Source organism: Talpa occidentalis, unplaced genomic scaffold (genome assembly GCF_014898055.3).
Source record: "Talpa occidentalis isolate TD23 unplaced genomic scaffold, MPIMG_talOcc4v2.1 talOcc4.7, whole genome shotgun sequence".
Classification (NCBI taxonomy): Eukaryota; Metazoa; Chordata; class Mammalia; order Eulipotyphla; family Talpidae; genus Talpa; species Talpa occidentalis.
This window is the reverse complement of record NW_023605083.1, coordinates 81,205,637-81,228,620: the sequence shown is the minus strand read 5'-3', so window position 1 is coordinate 81,228,620 and position 22,984 is coordinate 81,205,637. Positions and strand designations below refer to the sequence as shown.

The 22,984-nt window shown below is 42.2% G+C and overlaps 1 protein-coding gene across 2 annotated transcripts in view; it reads right to left on the bottom strand.

Annotated features, from left to right (window-relative positions):
• Positions 1-18,194, bottom strand: part of CRLF3 (cytokine receptor like factor 3) — a 41,259-nt gene extending 23,065 nt beyond the window's left edge. Inside the window, exons 1-2 of one of the 2 annotated variants that reach the window (XM_037492862.2) lie at positions 17,977-18,194; positions 1,851-2,058 (exon numbers count right to left, since the gene is read on the bottom strand). In XM_037492862.2, coding sequence (XP_037348759.1) covers positions 1,851-2,058; positions 17,977-18,093 — 325 coding nt within the window. In that variant the 5' untranslated portion in view covers positions 18,094-18,194. Of the gene's footprint in view, positions 1-1,850; positions 2,059-12,130; positions 12,270-17,976 lie in introns of those variants that run through there. The other variant, XM_054689009.1, reaches the window with a different exon arrangement.
• Positions 18,195-22,984: the final 4,790 nt, after the last annotated feature.

Sequence of the window (22,984 nt, the reverse complement as noted above, 5' to 3'; positions counted from 1 at the left end):
CGCACATTTTCTATTCAATGTCACTTACAGAACTCAACCTGCAGAATAGATGGTATAGACTCTCCTTTCCAGTCTCTTTATCCCTAACTGCCTTTATTATTATTTTTTAAAGTTTTAGTGAAGAACATTGGTTTATAATATATAGGTTTTAGGTGTACATCATCATAAACCAATATCTCCATATACTACATTCAGTTTACCACTATAAGTATAATCCCATTCTTTATCACACAATTGATTAACTCACCCTCCTCCTTTCCCTTCTGGTAACCAGTAACAGCAACTACCCCTTAAACATCGGAACCCCTAGGAGTGCTATCCTCTGCCATCTTCTCTTCTCATAGTAAACACTATCTAGATGATCTACTGCCTCCTGGCATTACAAGTTCCTCAAACACAACATGTCCCAAACTGAATGTCTAACTATTCCCTTAAGTCCACCCCTCCTCCTTCCTTTTCTTTTTTTTTTTTAAAGTTTTCTAGTCTTAATTCCCATCCCATTGCAGTCTCAGAGTTCTTTTTTTCTTTATTTATTTATACAAGCACTGGGTATAGTCAGAAGTGCGGGAGGGTGAGAGAATTCACCAGAGCCAGAGCGGGGAGCAGAACAGGCAGAAGGACTGAAGTACACTGCTGAGGGGAGCAGTGGGTGCGGCAGAAGAGGTCTGCGTACCATGTGGGACCCTCGCCGGTGGCCGGGGATCAAACTGGCGGTGGCCGGGGATCAAACTGGCGCTGCAGAGGCTGCGGGCAGCTTCACAGCCTAGCGCTCAACTGCTGTGCCACCAGGGGATGCCCTCCTCCTTCCTTTTCTACGTAAGTAAAGGGCCCAATTCACCCAGTCTTCCAGAATCAGGCTAGTTTCGTTCATCCTAAATCATTCCCTTTATCCTCCATCTTAGGTAATCACCAATAATCAACATGTATTGATCAACAGAATCATCAATCTATAAAAAGTCTGAAGGCCAGCTCTGCCATCAACCTCTTTGACCTCCAGTCTTATAACATCTAATACAATCTCCAAACTGTAGGCAGTGTCATCTTTTTAAAATGCAAACCTGACTGTGTAACTTTGTTACCTAAACTAGGTCAACAGATTCCTGATATGCTGGTTACTTCACTGGTGATGTTATTTCTGCTTCAAATCATGCTGTTACCTCTTTTTCTCCCTTTGCCTCCTTGACGAATTTCTTCAAGCCTCTGTGGATCAAATTCTACAGAAAGCTAACCTATTCCCTCGCAGACAGAGTTAAGTACTTCCCTTTCTATGTTCCCATAAAGCCTATAGCTCTCTCTCTGCATGTATGCCCCATTCATAGGGCTGTGAACCCCAAAAGGCAGAACTGTTACCTTTTTATTTAATGTACTTGACAAAGACCCATATGAAGGAAGGAAAAGAAGGAAGGTAGACATGAAGGAAGAAAGAGAGCAAGACAAAATTTGAAAAAGCTTCAACCAAAATAATTAGATAAAAATAGGAACATAAGTACAATTTCACAAGTAAACAACATATTTCTTACCCTTCCAAAAAGAACAATGGAATTAAATTCTATCAACCGTGAACACTCTGAACAATATCTGAATAGGCTCAAAATGACCTTCAAATAACAAAGTATGAGATATTATCACAGAACCATTTGAGAAAAAGTTTACCCCTCGTTTTGTAAATGATTATAATTAACACTTAATTGCACTTACCCTGGAATACCTCACTCTATCTTTCTCATCCCACATTACAAACTGTCCCAAAGTAGTAGCATCCTAAGCACCCCACATGTAGCAAGGAGCCTGTTGGTATTCTGAGAAATGAGCAAAATGTGCCACATTTAATTGGCTCCCTGGATTCCCACCTTCTCGGACTAAGTCCTCTGCAGTGTTAACTCCATGTTCTATGAGCTTCTGGCAGTCATCTAGTGGTTTAATGGTCTCCTGTTCAATGCTGTCCACCTCTTGCAAGAGGGTCACCAATCGCTCATCCAGGAGCTTCCCCAGAGTCCCCTTTAAATCATTAAAATGCTGCTTGAGGACATCTCTTGTCTGTGATGCACTCTCTTTGATCTGAAGAGTACAAAAAAACTCAGAATTAGAATCTTAGAAAAGGCTATTCCATTGGCATCACCTATAATAATCTCAAGATACCACATAGCTATCATCTTTTCCTCATTGCTTAACCAAAGGAGATTCAGTTGCACAAACTTGAAGACCTGCTTAAAATTGGCCTTCCCATGAGAAAGAATGGTCTCAAACCCTAGTCCCATCATTCCATTTGGTCAATTTAAGCACTCATAAGCATAATAATGCTTATCTTATAGAGTTGCTGTGAGGATTAAATTAAATGTCTATGTAGTACACTTGGTAAAATAACTGGCACACTGTTGTTCTCAATAAATAAATGTTAGAAATTATTATTATCTGCTAAAAAATAGGTATTGGCAATAGTGTATTTCTATACTTTTCTTTTTTTTATATTTAAAGGGCAGGTTTATTAGGGAAAGGGGACAGAAGAGTAAAAAGATACTTGCATAGACACAAGCAGGCAGGAAGGATGCCTAGAAAAGGACAGGCTTGCTGAGAGAGGCCTGCATTGTTGGCTTGCATGGAAGAGAGCTGCTTCCCCTGAGGGAGGTCAATGACAGGTCGCGGGCAGGCAGAGAGGCTGCTGCCCTGCAGTGGGAGAGAGTTGGTGAAAAGAGGCACCTGCATAGGCACAGGTGGGCAGAGGGACTGCCACCTATACGTTTTTTTAATTAGGAGGGGATTAAAATTCATTTTGCTGAAAAGAAGTGAAGAAATGGTAGTTTAGAAAGTCATAATATCAAAAAAAATCACTTCATGGATAAAATGCCCTCAATATGATAGAACTAAAATTTTATTTAAAATGCAAAAAGGCTCACAGCAAACAGAATGTTCATATAAAGGACACCTTTGGGGTAATGACTTGCATCTTTTTGTTGTTATTTTTGACTGAATCCTTTTTGGGCCATGGTCCTCTTTGTAAATATCAAGGAGAGGTTTATAACCCCTCTTCCCATAAAGATGAATAACCCATACCCCAGTTATTCAGTTTCAGAAGTTATAAATTCCCTCAGATCTCAACCATGGCTTGTCTTAAGTAATAATTCTGAAAATTGGTTTGCAGAAGAATCACATAGCCTCTCTGCTGTAATTCAGACTGTTGGGTTCCATTTCAAACCCACTGAAAGAGAAGTGTGGAAGGGTATATGGATGGAACTCTCATTTTTTATAAGCACACCTGTGATTCTGAGGAACACTGCCCTCACTGCACAGAGCCCAGACTAAGAACCAGTGTTCCAGGAGCTATGACAGGAAAATCTCTACATTTCACACATATTTTGAGAACATACCAGTTATCAGTACAGATACCATATCTTATTTTTTAAAGAATACAAATAACACACAATCCACTATCTCTCCCGTAATAGGAAAAATCTAACTATAAGCCAAACGCTGCTTGAATTAAAGCAAACACACTGTACTTTGCAGATATTATCATACTAATATCATATTAGTGTCATATGACATAATTACTACCCTAACCTGTTTACTATTTTTTTCTTAGGAAGAGCCTTTGAGGTCCAAGAAAAATCCGCTAAGAAGTAAATTCTCAAAATATGGAAATAAAGCACAATCTGTCAAAAGTTAATAGAGAAATTTAAAAAGTTTTCTGTTTATTCTCTAATACTAGATTTTAAAAGCAGAATACAAAATTGTTTTCCAGAAATGTTCACAATCATATAAAAACAAAAGATACTCATCCCAAGGATATGGAGGCAGAGGAAGGAACAGTTTGATTGTTTGGGGTGGGCAGATCATGGAAACATTTTTTTCTCCTTTGACATTAATGTAAATTAATGTTTATGTGTGCAGTAAGTAAAAGAACTCCTTAAATCATAATGAAAAAAAAAAGAAATCTTAATTTAAGTTTGTTAACTTATTTCTGTAAAGTTACAAAAAACCTCTATGAAATACACAAGTCACTAAATACAGGGGGGAGTAATTCAAGATTTGGCTCAGCCTTGAGATACAGCCCTAACACCCAGCAAAAAAAATGTTGTTGAATAAAAATGAAGTCAGTTGTGTGCTTTTAAACATTTTCAAATGAGCCAGGGAGAGAAAGCCTTCTGATTTTGATCCATCACCTGTAATACTGTTTGCAATGCAGACTTTCAGATCTCACCCAGAAGTACTGAATAAGAACCTGAAATTTTAACAAGACCCCCAGTCAATTTATATAGACCTTACAGATACTACATGTAGGAACATTGCAATACAGTCTGCACTCCCAGCACCAAGAGGAAATTCTGCAGTGAGCACTACACCAACCAGGTCTTGTTTCAGTCTTCAAGCGGATACGGCACACACAGGAAGTGCATTGGTTAGGTAAAGTCAATTTCCTCTTTAGGAAGAATTCAAAAGCTCCTTCAGCTGTTGCAGAGTCTCACTAAGTTTTGTTTTTATTTCAGAACCTTAGAAAAAAAAAAGGAAGTATGTGCACGCAGAGCAGAGAGAGGGCCAAGGAAGGGAGAATCCATTTCCAAATCCCCCTCTTGCACTTTCATTATAAATTTGGTCCATTTTGTTGATAGAATCCCAACAACTGCTCTTTTAAACTTGATTCTACCTTGGCATGATTCTCTTCTTCCTGAAATAGTTCATAATTTAAAGCCTCAATCACCTTTAATACAATCATGTTAACTCATCAATTTCATCTACTTGACTTTACGAAACTAATTTTAAAATATGAACTTCAGCAGCTCTTATCTTTTAAGACTGCCCATTTGTGTCTACATAGGGATTTCTTTTCCCTTTTTTTCCCCTCTCCTTAATAAACGTCCTGTGTGCTGATGGGGAAAAAATACAAACTTCACTAGTGAGTTAATTTCTTCACATTTGATGTGGCCCAATGTGTTCAGTATTAGCTCATTACATCTTCACAACTCTTCAGAGGTGGGCCTACAGAGTTCGTTAAAGAAACAAAGCTAAGAGAAGTCAAGTAACTCTCCAAGGCTTCATGCACCAAAAATAACCTGACTGCAAGCACCATGATCTTTCCACTGCATCAATCTGTGTAGAACTGATACCCCATTTTATTTTATTTTTTTTAAAGATTTATTTATTTATACAAGAACAGGGGTACAGGCCAGATTTGCGGGAGGGTGAGAGGATTCACCAGAGACAGCAGGGAACAGAACAGGTAGACTGACGAAACACACTGCTGAGGGGAGCAGCAGGCGAGACAGGAGAGGTCTGTCGCGCCATGTGGGACCCTCGCCAGCCAGCCAGGATCAAACCAGCGCTGCAGAGGCTGCAGAAAGCTTCACAGAGTGGCGCTCAACATCCTGTGCCACCAGCAGAGGCCCTTTTTAAAATTTTTTTTGAAGATTTATTTATTTATGCATACAAGAGCTGGGGTACAGGCCAGAGATGTGAGGGGTGAGAGGATCCACCAGAGACAGACTGGGGAACAGAACACTGCTGAGGGGAGCAGAGGTCAAGACAGGAGAGGTCTGTCTCGCCATGTGAGTTACTCCCTGGTCAGCCAGGGATCGAACTCACGCTACAGAGGCTGCAGATTGCTTAATCTCTTGTACCAACAGGGATGCCCCTGATACCCCATTTTAAAGAGTTTCCAGATAAATCTGTAATTTTTGTATTGACTGAAGATACAAAATTTTCTTGTTTATTCATAAAGAATAGTGTGGTCGACAACCAATCAGCCCCAAATGCTACTTAGGCAAACTAGTACACACAACTGTGATGGTTTGTAACAAAGTAGATATAAGAATACAAATGCTACACAACTCAAGGTCTCAAAAAGAAATTATAATATATATTCTTTATGAATAATATTCTGAACCAATTTTCCACTAAAGTGAAATGAAACAAGCCATCAAAACAAATTTTTTAAATTTATTTATTATTTTATGCATACAAGAACTGGGGTACAGGGCCACCCGGGTGGCCCAGGAGTTAAAGACAATGCTATCAAGCTATCCCCAGCCACTGCAGTACAAGTTTAATCCCCAGCCAGCCAGGGAGCAACCCACATGGTGCATCAGACCTCTCGCACCTCTGGCTTACACCCCAGTTCTTGTATGTATAAATAAATAATTAAAAAAAAAATAATCCATCAGAAAAAAAAAACAAGGCCTCCCCAGTGGCACAGTGGGTTGAGTGCCATGCTATGAAGCTGCCTGCTCCTCTGCAGTGCCGGTTCAATACTAGCTGGCCAGCAAGAATCCCACATGGTGCAGCAGACCTCTCCTGCCGTGCCCGCTGCTCCCCTCAGCAGTGTGCTTCGTCAGTCTGCCTGTTCTGCTCCCTGCTCTGGCTCTGGTGAATTCTCTCACCCTCCCAGGCTTCTGACTGTACCCAGTGCTTGTATAAATAATAAATAAATAAATCTTAAATAAATAAATAAATCTTTAAAAAAAAACTGGGGTACAGGTCAGAGGTGCAGGGTGAGAGGATCCATCAGAGACAGAGTGGGGAATAGAACAGGCAGATTGACTGAAATATACTGCTAAGGGGAGCAGTGGGCGAGATAGGAGAGGTCTGCTGCGCCATGTGGGTACCTCCCTGGCTGGCGGGGGATTGAATCCATGCTGCAGAGGCTGTGGATAGCTTCACAGTGCTGTGCTAACCCCTTGAGCCACCAGGGAGGCCCCAAGCATCAAAACTTATTTACCAAGTTTCTACTGTAGTTGAAACTAACCCCAAAGCAACTGGTATTTTTAAAAATTTTAATATGCAGATGAGCTCACAGAATGTCAAAAAGTCATCACATTTCTATATCAGTATTAAGTCATATAAAAGTCTAGAAAATATGGGCCTCCCGGGTGGTGCAGCAGTTGAGCGCTGGGTTGCGAAGCTGTCTGCAGCCTCTGCAGCGCTGGTTCGATTCCCGGCTGCTCCCCGGCCACTGGAGGAGGGTCCCACATGGCGCGCAGACCTCTCCTGCCGCCTGCTGCTCCCCTCAGCAGTGTACTTCAGTCCTTCTGCCTGCTCCACTCCCTGCTCTGACTCTGGTGAATTCTCTCACCCTCCCGTGCTTCTGACTGTACCCAGTACTTGTATAAATAAATAAATAAATCTTAAAAAAAAAAAAAACTAGAAAATATGTACTTCACAGACCTCCAAGACAATCGTAATTAACATGTTCCTCCAAGGTTTACGAAAGTCATAAAACCCACGTACAATCTGATTTAAGAATATCTTTGGGGGCCTCCCCAGTGGCGCAGCGGTTGAGCGCTGGGTTGCAAAGCTGCCAGCAGCCTCTGCAGCGCCAGTTCGATCCCCAGCTGCTCCCCAGCCACCGGAGGAGGGTCCCACATGGCACGCAGACCTCTCCTGCTGCCCGCTGCTCCCCTCAGCAGTGTACTTCGGTCCTTCTGCCTGCTCTGCTCCCCGCTCTGGCTCTGGTGAATTCTCTCACCCTCTCACGCTTCTGACTGTACCCAGTGCATGTATAAACAAAAAACAAACAAATGAATAAATAAATAAATAAAGCATGCCTCTAAAAAAAAAAAATGTATTAAAAAAAAAAAAAGAATATCTTTGGTCTTAAGTGGTAATACATAGCTGATTATAATATAACATAATACATTGTATATTGGGGGAAATTAACTGGAATCACTTCTAAATCCTTTAAATGATCCATTTTCATGACTTTATAAAGATTTTTATCCTGCAAGCTTAACCAAAGAATTTATTTTCCCAATAGCTTTTTTAATAGAAAACTTAAACTAATTTAGTTTTAACATTAAAACTAATTTCAAGGTCTTAAATTCTACCACAATCCTATGAAGAAAGCATCTGTAGATGAATAACATAGGAGTTAGAGAAATGAACTTGCCCACATCACAAAGCTAGTAAAGTGGCTGAAAATTTTAAGGCTGACCTATCTATATAGGGGCTCATTAGCCCTGCTGTATTTCCTTAACTTACGGTTAGCTTTTTGGGGGGTTTGAATGTTTAAGAACATTAAACAGAAAATCTTTATTATGTGTTTTGGCAGCCTGTTATTTAGTGGCCCCCAATGAACCACCAAACACGTCTCCTGGTTCTCCTATGCTCTCCCCTAGAATATAGGCTGGACTTGTAACTGTCAACGCAATTATACATGATAACAAGAGTGAACTGATGCTGTGCCAGTTTTAAGACCTGGAAACTCCTGGGGCCTCCCTGGTGGCACAAGGGGTTAAGAGACAGCACTGTGAAGCTATCCACAGTCACTGCAGCATGAGTTTGATCCCCAGCCAGAGAGGTAACCCACATGGTGCAGCAGACCTCTCCTGACTCACCCGCTGCTCCCCTCAGCAGTGTATTTGAGTCAATCTACCTGTTCTGTTCCCCACTGTCTCTGGTGAATCCTGTCACCCCCTGGACCTCTGACCTGTACCCCAGTTATTGTATGCATAAATAAATAAATCTAAAAAAAAAAAAGACCGACCGTGGGCCTCCCTGATGGTGAAAGGGGTAAAGACATAGCACTGTGAAGCAGTCCACTGCTGCTATAGCACGAGTTCGATCCCTGGCCAGGGAGGTGACCCACATGGAGCAGCAGACCTCTTTGAACTCGCTCACTATTCCCCTCAGCAGTGTATTTCAATACATCTGCCTGTTCTGCGCCCCACTCTGACTCTGGTGAATCCTCACTGTCCCCCACACCCCTGGCCTGTACCCCAGTTCTTGTATGCATAAATAAATAAATCTTTAAATAAAAAAAAAAACGTGGCAACTCCTACTTTTGCATGTTTTGGGCTCCTGACCACCATGTAAGAAGTCTGGGTATCTTTCTGGAAAGAGAAAGCTTAAGGGGAAAAAAATTGGGAGGGGTGGGAAAAAGCCCAGCCAGGCAAGCATTCCAACTGAGTCCTGCTACCACTAAGACCCCAAATAGATAAGTGAACATTCTATCTTGAACATTCCAGCCTCAGCAGCCATTTGATTGCAATCACATGAGTGGTGCCAGCAAAATCAGAAGAATTGCCCACTGAACCCCAGTCAATCCCCAGAATAGTAAGCAAATAAAAAGATTGCATTTTAAGCTGTTAGGATTTGGCATAGTTTATGATGCATTAACAAATAATCAAATCATAAGATAAAGCAAATGTTTAATTCTTGATTATCTGTATTAATGAATAGGGTGCTTACAATCAAGGCAACAATCTAAAAAGAATGTCTGCAAAATTACACCCACAACATTCATAAAAGCACTTATTCAACATTTATTGAGGTCTACTATGTTTCAGGAACTGGAGTTATAAAGAAAATAAGGGGCCTCCCTGGTGGCATAAGGGGTTAAGCACAGCACTATGAAGCTATCCGCAGCCTCTGCAGCATGAGTTTGATCCCTGGCTGGCCAGGGAGCTACCCACATGGCACAGCAGACCTCTCCTGTCTCGCCCGCTGCTCCCCTCAGCAGTGTATTTTAGGCAGTCTTCCAGTTCTGTTCCCCACTCTGTCTCTCTTGAATCCTCTCATCCTCCCACACCTCTGTCCTGTACTCCACTTCTTGTACGCATAAATAAAATAAATCTTTTTTTTTTAAAAAAAGAAATAATTTTAGTAGCATTATTATTATTGCTAATATTTCTTATTATATTACTATAATATTTCTTAAGCACCTTAAGTACACTTCTCATTTTAAACCCCACAAAGGTCACATTAAGTAGATATTATCCTTAGCCTCAATGCACAGTTAAGAAAGTGAAAATGAAGGGCCTCCTTGGTGGTACAAAGGGTTAAGTCTCAACACTATGAAGCTATCAGCATCCCCAGCTAGGGAGCTGACCCACCCACATGGCACAGCAGACTCCTCCTGTCTTGCCCGCTGCTCCCCTCAGCAGTGTATTTCAGCCAATCTGCTTATTCTGCTCCCCACTCTGTCTCCGGTGAATCCTCTCACCACCACCCCCTACACCTCTGGTCTACACCCCAGCTCTTGTATGCATAAATAAATAAAATAAATCTCTTTTAAAAGTGAGAATGAAAAGAAAATTCTAGCAGGAAACTACAAATCGGAGACATTTAGCATGGGAGCGGGAGGGAGGATTAAAAGAGGGACGGGAAGAGCACAAGAGACCATGATGATGGTTCTCATGTGACTACATCTGAGAGGAGAAATCAGACATTGAACAAAAAATGAATAATTATGTAAAATATATATATAAATTTAAAAAAAGAAAAACACGAATGAAAACAGTTACATTTTTTAAGATCTCATGGCTAATTTGTGCAAGTGCCAACAAAGTACAATAATACAAATATAAGTGATTCATTGATCCCCCTCAATAATAAAAACTTGTCCTACTTTTGGATTTTTAGATCACAAATGATATGCAGTATTTACCAAGTATATAGTAATAAGAATAGTACTTCTCTAGCAAATAATAAATACATTACAATCTACACTGAAAAAACCTACACAGAGAAAAACTGGGTGCCTGTGTGATATTCTCACACTTTTTAATTCACATCACTGATTTTTTTTTTTTTTTAAAGATATAATTACTTTCTTTTTTTTTTTTTTTAAATAGAGGCATGTTTATTTATTTATTTATTATATTTGTTTGTTTGTTTTGTTTATACATGCACTGGGTACAGTCAGAAGCGCGGGAGGGTGAGAGAATTCACCAGAGCCAGAGTGGGGAGCAGAGCAGGCAGAAGGACTGAAGTACACTGCTGAGGGGAGCAGCGGGTGGCAGGAGAGGTCTGCGCACCATGTGGGATCCTCCTCTGGTGGCCGGGGAGCAGCCGGGGATTGAACCGGCGCTGCAGAGGCCGCGGGCAGCTTCGCAACCCAGCGCTCAACCGCTGCGCCACCGGGGAGGCCCTCACATCACTGATTTTAACATTATTGATTTAGCATGCTTGTTTTAAGCTCATTTACATCCTTCAATATCTCAACTTTGTTCTAGACTCAATAAGCAGCTTTCAGTGGCATGTTTAAAGACAATTTGTGAAAAATGACTGAAAAGCCAATGTAATTTGGTAGGAAGTCTTTGAACACAAATGTATGTGTAGCTATTCGTCATGGTTGTTGATTTCCCCTGGATGGTTGTTTTGCTCCCAGTTTTCTGGCATACCTGACTCGATACACTGCAGCCTACCACTAACAAATGTTCTGTTAATACTTAACACTCTATTCACCTCTGCTTAAAAAATAGGTTGCAGGGGCTTCCCTGGTGGCGCAAGGGGTTAAGCACAGCACTATGAAGCTATCCGAGCCTCTGCAGCAAGAGTTTGAACCCCAGGGCTTCCCCAGGTGGCTCAGCGGTTGAGCACTGGGCTGCGAAGCTGCCCGCAGCCTCTGCAGCACCGGTTCGATCCCCGGCCACCTGCGAGGGTCCCACATGGCACGCAGACCTCTCCTGCCGCTCCCACTGCTCCCCTCAGCAGTGTATTTCGTCAGTCTGCCTGTTCTGTTCTCCACTCTGGCTCTGGTGAATTCTCTCACCCTCCCGCGCTTCTGACTGTACCCAGTGCTTGTATAAATAAATAAATAAATCTTTGTGGAAAAAAAAAAAAGAGTTCGAACCCCAGATGGCCAGGGAGCCACTCACATGGTGCAGCAGACCTCTCCTGACTCAGCAGTGTATTTCAGTCACTACAACTGTTCTGTTCCCCACACTGTCTCTGGCGAATCTTCTCACCCACCACACCTCTGGCATATACCCCAGTTCTTGTGTACATAAATAAACAAATCTCTAAAAAAGGTACATTTAAAAGAAAATAGACTGCAAATGAGAAAACTGTCATAATAATGGTTTATGACATGATGTAACCAAAAGAAAACATGGATACAAAGTTGCAATAGAGTAGCCCCAGTTTTGTAAAATAATATGTCAAGGAAGATACAACAAAATGTCAAAAGTGGTTGTCTGTAAGTAACAGAATTATGGGTTCTTTTAAAATTATTTCATCTGTTCCTGGTTTCCCCTACTCCAGATTTAACCTTTTTTTTAAGACACTAAAAGGAACATTTAAAGTGCTATTGTTGCAGCACTATTTACAATAGCTAAGCTTTGGAAACAACCCAAATGCCCAAAAATAGATGACTGGATCAAGAAGATGTGGTACATATACACCATGGAATATTACTCACATTCAAAAAAGATGTTAAAACACATGCAATTTGCAGCAACATGGATGGAGCTGGAAGGGATCACGCTCAGCGAAATAAGCCAGAAAGAAAAAGAAAAATACTGGATGGTCTCACTCATAGCAGGAATCTAGAAAACCTAAATAAGGGACCAGGAAAAAGAATAACTATAAGAAAGAAAATATCAAAATCAACAAACAACTATGAACCAGAGACACTCTATGGGGGTTGGGGGCGGGGAAAGGAGGGACTGGGGTCAAAATAAGGGGGTTGTAATTGTATGGAGAATATAAAAATAAAAATTAAATAAAAAAATTAAAAAATAAAGTGCTATTGTTGTAACAAATGACTTTTTTTTTTTTATCAGCACACGGCAAGTTTATTGAGGAAAGGAAAAAAGAGATGCCTGCATAGACACAGACAGGCAGTCTTAAACAAGAACTGATGTAACAAATGACTTTCAAACAGATTTTTGAACTGTTTTGAAAATGGGTAACAGAAGGGGAAGTGGGAGATAAAAGACGCAATAATAGTCTCTTCTTTGCTGAGCTACTAAGACTTCCTGCCCTCATTTTCTGAAAAAATTTACTTTTGTTTTTCTACTGAGTTCTGTATCTGTCCCAGTGTTTAGCAGTGTTTACAAACCCTATGGAATGATGATCTATAGAGAACCTGGTACTGCACACATTAGGAATAACAAGATTGCTAGTTAAACCTTTGAAACATTATCTGAAATCAACTACTAAAAAATGGAAAGCAAAATAGTATAAACAACAAATGATCCCATTACCGATGTTAAGACATGCTAGGACAAGCACTGGCTTAAGACTGCCAATTATTCACTTATATATATGGTTGTCTAATTATCTAACAAATGTATGATATTTCAAATAAAGTTTTAATCTTGAGGATAAACCACAGGAATTCATGATGACAACCCTTTGGTTTAGATTAAACTACAAAACTCGTTTAGAGCTGATGAAGTGTAATGGTATACTCTAAGGCAGTGCATCTTAATTTTTAATGTGCATACATATCACACCTGGCAATCTTGTTAAAGTACAAATTATGATTCAGAAAGTCTATCGGGGACCGATTCCTGCATTCTAACAAGATCCCAGGTGATGCTTCTACTGTGGCCATGGACCACCCTTACAGAAGCAGGGATCAAAGGGACACCACTGGCCAGAGCTTGGCAAGGTCCGCACCAAATGTTATTTTAACTAGGTACCAAGATCCGAACTTTTACTCTGAAAGAGCAGAGATTTGCTTTTGTCAATGCCCTGAGAGACAAGTGAGTCACACTAACTAAAAGGTACCTGAAGGACAACACATTCATTTTAGAGTGACTCATAAGGGTACACAGACTTGAGTATGTGTCCCTCACTGTGGGCACCTCCAACCTCAAACTAATTCTCCTTTGATAACATGCAAAAGAATGCCAAAAATAATAATAAAATAAAGTAAAACAAACAAAAGACCTGCAAAGCTTAACGACTAAGTTGGCCCAGTCTGTGGCTATGCCATCAAGCAGTGCTACTCTGAGACTAGCCGACTAACATCATTAGGTGACATTTTCATAAGCTATCTCTACTTTCGACAATCAGGAAAGCCAACCCTGGAGAAATAAACAACTGATGAAAAACACAATGGAAGTGAAATCTAAAAACAAATACACAGAATTTTGGTTTTTCCTATTTGTTTTGTTTTTATGGGTAACAATCTAATGATCAGCCACCAAAGGAAACAGTAACTCCATTGAGGGGCAGTGGTCTGTTTCCATGACCACAGTATTTCCAGGACCCAGAATTTCTGACCCACAATAGGCATCCAATAAATATTTATGGAGTGAATGAACAAATGAGTAGGAGAGTAGGAGTTAATTTCTTTGGTATTTACATTTTAGTACCAAGATTCCAGGGAGCTATTCTTAATGACTTCAACATGAGTTAGGACTGGTTGGCTGTAAATATTATCTAATTTCCTTAAGACAACCTCCATGTCTCTAGCCTATAACTTACTCAAACAGTAAGAGTTACAAACTACTCTTGCATTCCTACACAGAACTTCCTTTTCTCTGAAGACAGAGGGCAGGGCCTACACTAAACCACAAGAGGAGAAACTGCTACATGCTGACAGTTTCTTTTGACAGAATAGAACTGAAAGGATTTTTATTCTTCTTTCTAGATTTTCAAAGACATGATTTCCTAACATGAAACCAATTTCATAAGAGACTTTTAAACAGTAAGAAACAAAAACAAAGATTAAAAGGTATGCCAAGAGTTCTTGAAAAGATTACCATATGACCTAGCAATTCATAAGTATATACAAAAAGAATTAAAAACATGTCCATATAAAAACTTGTACGTGAATGTCCTAACAGTACTATTCATAACAGTCAAAAAGTGAAATATCTACCAACTGGTAAATGGGTAAAAAAATGTGGTCTATCCATATTACATGTATTATTTAGTCATAAAAAGGATTAAAGTACTGATACATGCTACCTACCACACGTATGAACCTCGAAACTACTATGCTAAGCCAAAGACGCCTGTCACAGGATCCACATATTGTATGGTTCTGCTTATATGAAATGTCAAGACTGAGCAAATCCAAACAGAGACAGAAAGCAGTTTAGATATTGCCAGAGGCTGAGGGAGGGACAGCTAACAGGTATGGAATTTCTGGGGTGATAAAAATGTTCTGGAATTAGAGGTAATAATTACACAATTTTGCTCTACTAAAAAGTGCTGAATAGTACACTGAAGGGTATAAATGTTATGCTATGCAAATTACATCTCAATTTAAAAAAACATAATCCAAAAGGAAACAAAATCAGTAAGTAAAAAAAAAAAAAAATGCACAAAGGAGGGCATCCCTTCCTCTCTGTTCTCATCCTTCCCCCATGCAAAATCTTTGCTACAAAGCCACATATTTTATGTAGTTACTCTGAAAATATTGGAACCCTAAAAATATCCTTATCACCCAACAAAACCAGCTGCTTATTTTGATAACATTTTTGTAATGCAGACCTTCCTTTAAATACAAGTTGACAGAGGACTTTTTCTACAAACCCAAACATGAACAATCCACTGAAATTAGCTTTGAGAAAAGACAATATTGTAACTGTCCCAAAACAAAGGAGAATTACATTCTTATTCAGTCTAGTCAAAAAGCAGTGTCACCAGGAACTAAGCAGTGATGGATGTTCCCCCAGTGTTTTCTGTCTCAGACACCAGACAATAGGCCTCAAAAACAAAATAAAATCTCATACTAAACTACACTAAGTTATAGGAAAGCATGTCCTGTATTTACATTATTGGATATCAAATTTAAAAGAATATATGTTTGTGGGCCTCCTCGGTGGCGCAGCGGTTGAGCGCTGGGTTGCGAAGCTGCCCGCGGCCTCTGCAGCACCGGTTCGATCCCCGGCTGCTCCCAGGCCACCGGAGGAGGGTCCCACATGGCATGCAGACCTCTCCTGCTGCCCGCTGCTCCCCTCAGCAGTGTACTTCGTCAAACTGCCTGTTCTGCTCCCTGCTCTGGCTCTGGTGAATCCTCTCACCCTCCCGTGCTTCTGACTGTACCCAGTGCTTGTATAAATGAATAAATAAATCTTTAAAAAAAATAAATAAAGGGGCCTCCCCGGTGGCGCAGCGGTTGAGAGCTGGGTTGCGAAGCTGCCCGCGGCCTCTGCGGCGCCGGTTCGATCCCCGGCTGCTCCCCGGCCACCAGAGGAGGGTCCCGCATGGCGTGCAGACCTCTCTCCTGCCGCCCACTGCTCCCCTCAGCAGTGTACTTCGGTCCCTCTGCCTGCTCTGCTCCCTGCCCTGGCTCTGGTGAATTCTCTCACCCTCCCGTGCTTCTGACTGTACCCAGTGCATGAATAAACAAAACAAACAAACAAATAAATAAAATAAAACATGCCTCTATTAAAAAAAAAATTAAAAATAAATAAATAAATAAAGTAACGGAAGATTTAAAAAATATATATATATGTTTGAAAATTGAATTCTAAACTATTCAAGGTGGAATCACACTAAAAGTTTTTTTTTTTTTAAACACATTTTTTTTTTTTAATTTATAGAGGCATGTTTTTATTTATTTATTTATTTGTTTGTTTGTTTGTTTTGTTTATACATGCACTGGGTACAGTCAGAAGCGCAGGAGGGCGAGAGAATTCACCAGAGCCAGAGCGGGGAGCAGAGCAGGCAGAAGGACTGAAGTGCACTGCTGAGGGGAGCAGCGGGCGGCAGGAGAGGTCTGCGTGCCATGTGGGACCCTCCTCCGGTGGCCGGGGAGCAGCCGGGGATCGAACCGCTGCGCTGCAGAGGTCGCCGGCAGCTTCGCAACCCAGCGCTCAACCGCTGCGCCACCGGGGAGGCCCACACTAAATGTTTTTTAAAACATTGAATATCACACAAGAAATTAAAAAAAGAAAGAAATTAGTAAGTGCTATGCCCAGGTGCTAACTACATTCAACTAGTGTCAACTCTACTGCTTCTTAATTGGTGGTGTAGTTAAATAATATTCATGCTCATATATAAGATATCTTAACTGGCTGAAACATTAGTCACATAAGAAGAAATATTTTAATCTCTTAGTAAGCAATGTCCTAGATTTAGAACCTCTACTTCAAAATAGAAGGAATAATGAAGATATTTTCAAATGGAAACAAAGATGAGTACATTGGGAGGCCTCGAAAAGCATTCAGTGACTAGATCAGAATCATATCTACATTTGCTCGCAGCTTTACTACTAAACTACAAATGATGTCTGCCCTACACTAGTTTTACACGGATTTTAAAATACATAAAACCTAAAGCATATTTAGTACCCATAATAAGAATATCCAAAGGGACTGTTACCACAGCAGTATTCTATCACTTATACATTTCAGATTCTAAGCAAGATGGGAATAACTAGGATGACACTATAGATTAATATCAAGTGTGATGTAGGGAAATCCCATTCACTAAACGATAAATAGAATCCCACTCACTCAAAAAGCATCTATGAAGCAACTATGTTAATAGTAGCTTGAGGAGTACCTGTCCAATCAAACACTGGCAGTAGGTTGTATTCTGTATATGTTTGGGGTGTAGAGTAACCATGTAATTTTCCTATATCTTTGATACCTTTGCTCCCATGGAACGGATAACCGCTTCTCCTTTGAGCAAGTTTCTCTTCAAACTTGTTTTTCCATTTCCCCATCCCTTTTGCCCTCACCAACACAGTATCACCTCAAATTCTGGAATGGGGTTACACTGAATGTTTTAATGTATTTAAGATGACATGCTACATTATTAAGTACTCACTTTAGGCTTTAATTCCATTCATTTAGTGTTTCCTGCTTCTCAAGCCCACCCTCCCCCTTAGTTTTCCCCTTCCAGTATCCATTTTGCTCCCACCTTTAGCTCTCTGCAGATCACTGCCCCGCAATTTCCTCAAAACCCATCTCCATGCCCACTTCAAGTTTTCTCAGAGACGCTCCGCCTCCCCCAACCTCAGTCAGTCTTCAGTGCCCTCCGTGATGGCCCGGGATTTCATTCTGGCCCTTCACCCTCCTCAACCCCAGACACGCCGACGTCCCCGCCACGGCCCGGCACAGGCGGGGAACGCCCCACACACTCTTCCCCAAACTCGTCTCTTCCTCTTAGGCCCCCTAGCACCCACCTCCCCCACTCCAGTCCCTACTAGGTCTCCTTGCTCCTTCAAAGCCTCTTCCCCCTCTCTCGGGTTTTCCAGCACTCCCAGCCCCCGGAGCCCTCTCCGCCGCCGCAGGTCGCCCGACACCCCGCGTCCTCCCGGGGGCCCGGGGCGCCCCCCCGGAGCTGCCCTCCGACCTGCCTCCGCGCCTCCTGCAGCCCCTGCAGCCTCTGGCCCAACTCTCTCCGGTAACTCTGAGCCGCCTCCACGTTCTCGCGGGCCTCCTGCAACATCAGCTCGGGCTCCAACTCCATCGCCGCCTCCTCGGGCCGCGCTGCCAGCGGCTGCGGGCGCGGCTCCCGACTGTCCCCGGCGCCGCCGAGCGGCCCCCGGCGGCCTCGCGCTGGCGGAAGCCCCGCCCCGCCCCGCCCCAAGCCGCCTTGATTGACAGTTGGCGCCGGCGCCGCACGGCCCACGTCCGCGGCCCGGCCCCGCCCCGCCCGCGCCGCCCGCCCCGCCCGCGCCGCAGCACCCCCGCCCCTCCCGCGCCGCCCGCCCCGCCCGCGCCGCCCGCCCCGCCCGCGCCGCAGCACCCCCGCCCCTCCCGCGCCGCCCGCCCCGCCCGCGCCGCAGCACCCCGGCGCTGCGCCCTGCTCTCGCGCGGCCCCGGGCCTGCGGTGCTTTCCGCGGATAAACGTAGAGGCGAGGAAACATACGTGCATTCTTGCAAGTGCTTCCACCTCTAGTCTCATTCCGGCCTCACGATGAATCCTCCTTTTATCGCCATTTCACGGAGGAGAAAGCTGAGGGGCACGGGGGAGGGGGGGGAAAGCAACTTTCTCAAACCGTTAGGATTTCAATGAAATGAATTCATAAATCGTCCTTGTCCTACTTCCTTAGAAACCGACCATCGCAGCAGTCTATGCTATTTTAGGACGTTATGAAGCCGGCACCACTTCAATGGGATCTTTAAATTCCAACGCCCCGAAGCTCCTAGTCTAATGGCTTAAGACTGAGGACTAAGCGATGCCCAGCACCAGCGGCTGTACAGCAATCCTGGCAGCAATCTTGTACAGCAAGAAGGGTGTTAGCAAACTTTCCATCGGGCCCAAGTCACAAAAATTGGGAGCTTGGCGGCCCCTAAGATCTCTGTTGACAACATAGTAAGTACATGGGTGTAACCGTGTGCAAAGAGAACATTTTGTACACAAATTTGGATTACGTGTAATTTTCACGTGCCACAAGATTTTCTTTGCATCTTTTTTCAACTATTTATAAAAGTAAAAACCATGCGTGGTGCAGAAGCCGTACAAGACGAAGAAGTAGTGGGTCAGACTTGGCCCTGGACTCTTGCTGACCCCTGGTCAAAGGTATTTATGTTGACTCAGCTGGGCAACAGAGGCAATGCGATTTAGTCCCGGTTATAGAATGAACCTATAGAGGCTAGATCTCAGTTTTCCTGGGCCAGACTAAACCTCTTTCTACCAAATTGTTTTGTGCTAAGTAAATTACACTTGTAACTAGAAAGTTTAAATAGGAGAAACCTTCTAGATAAAACGGGACATTAACTACCCTGAAGGTAAGGTAGCTGTATACTTGTGGGTACACAATAAACGTCAGTTCAATTAATCAAGGCATTATTAGAGGTACAAAAAGAACTGAGGAAAGATACCCTAGGACAAAACTAGCTGGGAGAGGGGATAAGGAATATAAGTGGATTGTGGAGAGTAGGGACTAGGGAGTTAAGGTTAAGAAACTTTTGCTTTAATGAGTAAACATCAAAGATTTTTGCATGTGCAGTAAGTGCCATTTGCAAAACAATGTTAAACGATAGAGAGGTAGGATTTGGGGGTCTATCATAAAATAAGGTAGTGGTTGTTGGCATGTGGTAAGTTCTCAGTAAATATTTGTTCAGTTAAATGAATATAAATAGGATCAGAAGGTGAATAAGGGAAAAACAGAAACCTTAAAGCTAAGAGAATTGGATCCTGTCCCTGAGGGCTTTACTATGTGAAAGTAAAAAAAAAAAAATTTAAAGAAAAATTTCCCTATGTGACACTACGTGAAAGTGAAAAAAAAAATTTTTAAAGAAAAATTTCCCTAAAGGCAATACACTACTCTTAGTCTCTTTCAACTTTATTTCCTTGACCTACAATACTAATAGCTGGGAGGCAGGAAATGTCTATCCACCAAACAAAAAAATAACCTAAAGAAAATATTGTGAAACTACCCCCCTCCTAGGCTGGAAATTTTGGGATGCATTGTTTTTTTTTTTTTGTTTTTTTTAAAGATTTTATTTTATTTATTTATACAAGCACTGGGTACAGTCAGAAGCACGGGAGGGTGAGAGAATTCACCAGAGCCAGAGCTGGGAGCAGAGCAGGCAGAAGGACCGAAGTACACTGCTGAGGGGAGCAGCGAGCGGCAGGAGAGGTCTGCGAGCCATGTGGGACCCTCGCCCGGTGGCCGGGGAGCAGCCGGGGATCGAACTGGAGCTGCAGAGGCCGCGGGCAGCTTCGCAACCCAGGGCTCAACTGCTGAGCCACCGGGGAGGCCCAGGATGCATTGTTTTTAACTGTAGAGCACAAGTTCCTAAAGAGTAAACACTCAGGTTAATAACAGAGGAAGACTGATTAAAAGGTGGCAAAAACAGAAACCAGTGAGCCATCAGACAAGGTTTTACAGTTTTTATCTCTGTGGCATCACTTTGGTTTAGAATCATCTCCAAGTGTACCCAGAGGTAAGTAGATTCACAGGGGCAGACTCCTCATGCTGAAGACTTGCAACAAACAAAACAACTAATTTATTTATTTAGGATAAAAGTATAATTGCTGAGAAAACTGAAACAGCTGGAAAATCAAGCTGTAACACGAGGGTTGTTTGGTAAACATGGATTCAGTTCAGAATATTTTGGTTATGTGGTCAGCAAAGGCTCTTCTCAGAAAGCTCATAGCATTATTGCACACATACTGAAAGTTTTTTGCTCTCTGACTACACTTTTTGCATACTTAATGCTACTAACACTTTTTTTTTTAGAATCAACTGGCTATAACTAAGTAAATCCTAGGACCTACTTTTGAATCACAAGGCATACAAATACTGTCCAGCAATCACAAATAATTAAAACAGAATTCTAATCTTGACATGTGTCTCTTTAAAACTTCTATTAATGCTACATTTTTTTTAAATTTGAAAACTCAAGTTTATAGAAATCTCACTTAGAGAAAAATTGCAAATACAGTGCAAAAATAATTATTCTTGGGGCCTCCCTGGTGGCGCAAAGGGTTAAGTCTCAGCACTGTGAGGCTGAGCCACTGCAGCATAGTTCCAGTTCCACAGGATGCAGTAGACCTCTCCTGTCTCATCTGCTGCTCCCCTCAACAGTGTATTTCAGTATATCTGCCTGTTCTGTTCACTCTGTCTCTGGTGAATCCTCTCACCACCCCACACCTCTGGTTTACACCCCAGTCCTTGTATGCATAAATAAATCTTTAAAAAATTTTTTTTCCTGAAAATTTTCTTTTTGCAAGTAAGGAACCAACATCCTGCAAGTACATTTTCCAAAATACCCACAATGCAACCATTAAAAACGGGAATTTAACATGATACTTTATTACCATCTAATCTTCCATTCAAGTTTAATCAGTTATCATATGATGCCCTTTATTATCCAGTGGATTCAGTCCAGAATCACATGTTGCATTGAATTGTCATATCTCTGACACTCTCTAACTCATAAGTCCAAAACTTAATATTCTCTTCTCCATTCCCATGTTTTAATTTCACATAAGTATTCTGGAGTTTCTCCCTCAATCCTGAAGGAGGAAGCTAGGAAATGGGTATAAGCAGTCAGTTAGGAACAGAGTGCCCCAACCCCTAAGTCCACTTATCAGCCTGACTGAAAAAAAGCACTCCATTGGAACCTGGAGGGCATCCTTCCTCCCTCCCCCCACCCTCCACCCTGCCCTAGGTCTGTTTATCAGCCTGATTGGAGAGTTCATAACACCAACACACACAATGTTGGAGCAACAGACCAAGGCGAGGTTGGGGAAGCTGGGCCAGGTAATGTGGGCAAACTCACTGGGCCAGGTAATGTGGACCAACTCAGTAGCCTAGGAGAACCCTGCAAAGTCAGTGGACCTTGGCAGCCTAGAAGATCCCTGAGGGCCCAGCCAATGAGCAAGAGACACAAAATGCAAACACACCCAACAACCAAACCCCCAGTGCTTGCCCATATAAGCACCTGCTTCTGACATACTCAGTGGCTACCCCCTTGGGACTCCACTCCACTCAGAGAGCTTTCCTGTTCCTCTTCCTACCTACCTATTAATAAATCTCTTGCTTTTCTGGGACTTTGGTCTTGACGTTGAATTCTTTCATCGCCAAAGACAAGAACTGAGAAAGAGCCTGCCTGGGGTACTCAGACTCTGGTCCTATTCCTAAAAGCCCCAATTCAGTCCCTTACTCCTTATTCAGTACAAACCTCCCCATACCTAACTTCAGTCTTGCCATCTGCCTCTCAGTCATTGCTCTCAATTCTGTACCAAAGCAAAGACTCAGTAAACAAAAAAATTTGGGCATTCCTGGTGGCACAGGGGTTAAAGATAGCGCTATTAAGCTATCACCAGTCACAGTGGCATGAGTTTGATCCCTGGCCAAGGAGTAAACCACATGGCGCAGCAGACCTTTCCTATCTTGCCCGCTGCTCCCCTCAGCAGTGTATTTCAGTAGATCTGCCTGTTCTGCTTCCCACTCTGTCTCTGGTGAATCCTCTCACCCCCCCCCACCGCCGCAACTCTGGCCTGTACCCCAGTTCTTGTATGCATAAATAAATAATAAATAAAAATCTTTTTAAAAATTTTAAAAATGTACACAGAAGCTTAGGAGCTGGGTGGGAAACCCACTGCTAGTTAGGAGAAGACAAAAAGGTCTCTTTGTTGGTATGCTGGGGAAGTAAGGGACAAGGCCAAAAATACATGTAATGTTAATACATTTTGTTTTTGTCAGTCTTCTTTGAACTTATCTTGTCTCCCGGTTTATTCAGAATGCTTCTAAATATTTTTGGTATGTTTTTACATAATTCAGTTATAACTCCAGTCTCCCTAGTTTTCGTGCCTGTGCGTTCCTTCCCGTTTGTATCCTTTTAGATATCTTCAGTTGCAAATTCCAGAAAACCCATTCAAATTGCCTTAAACAATAAAGAGG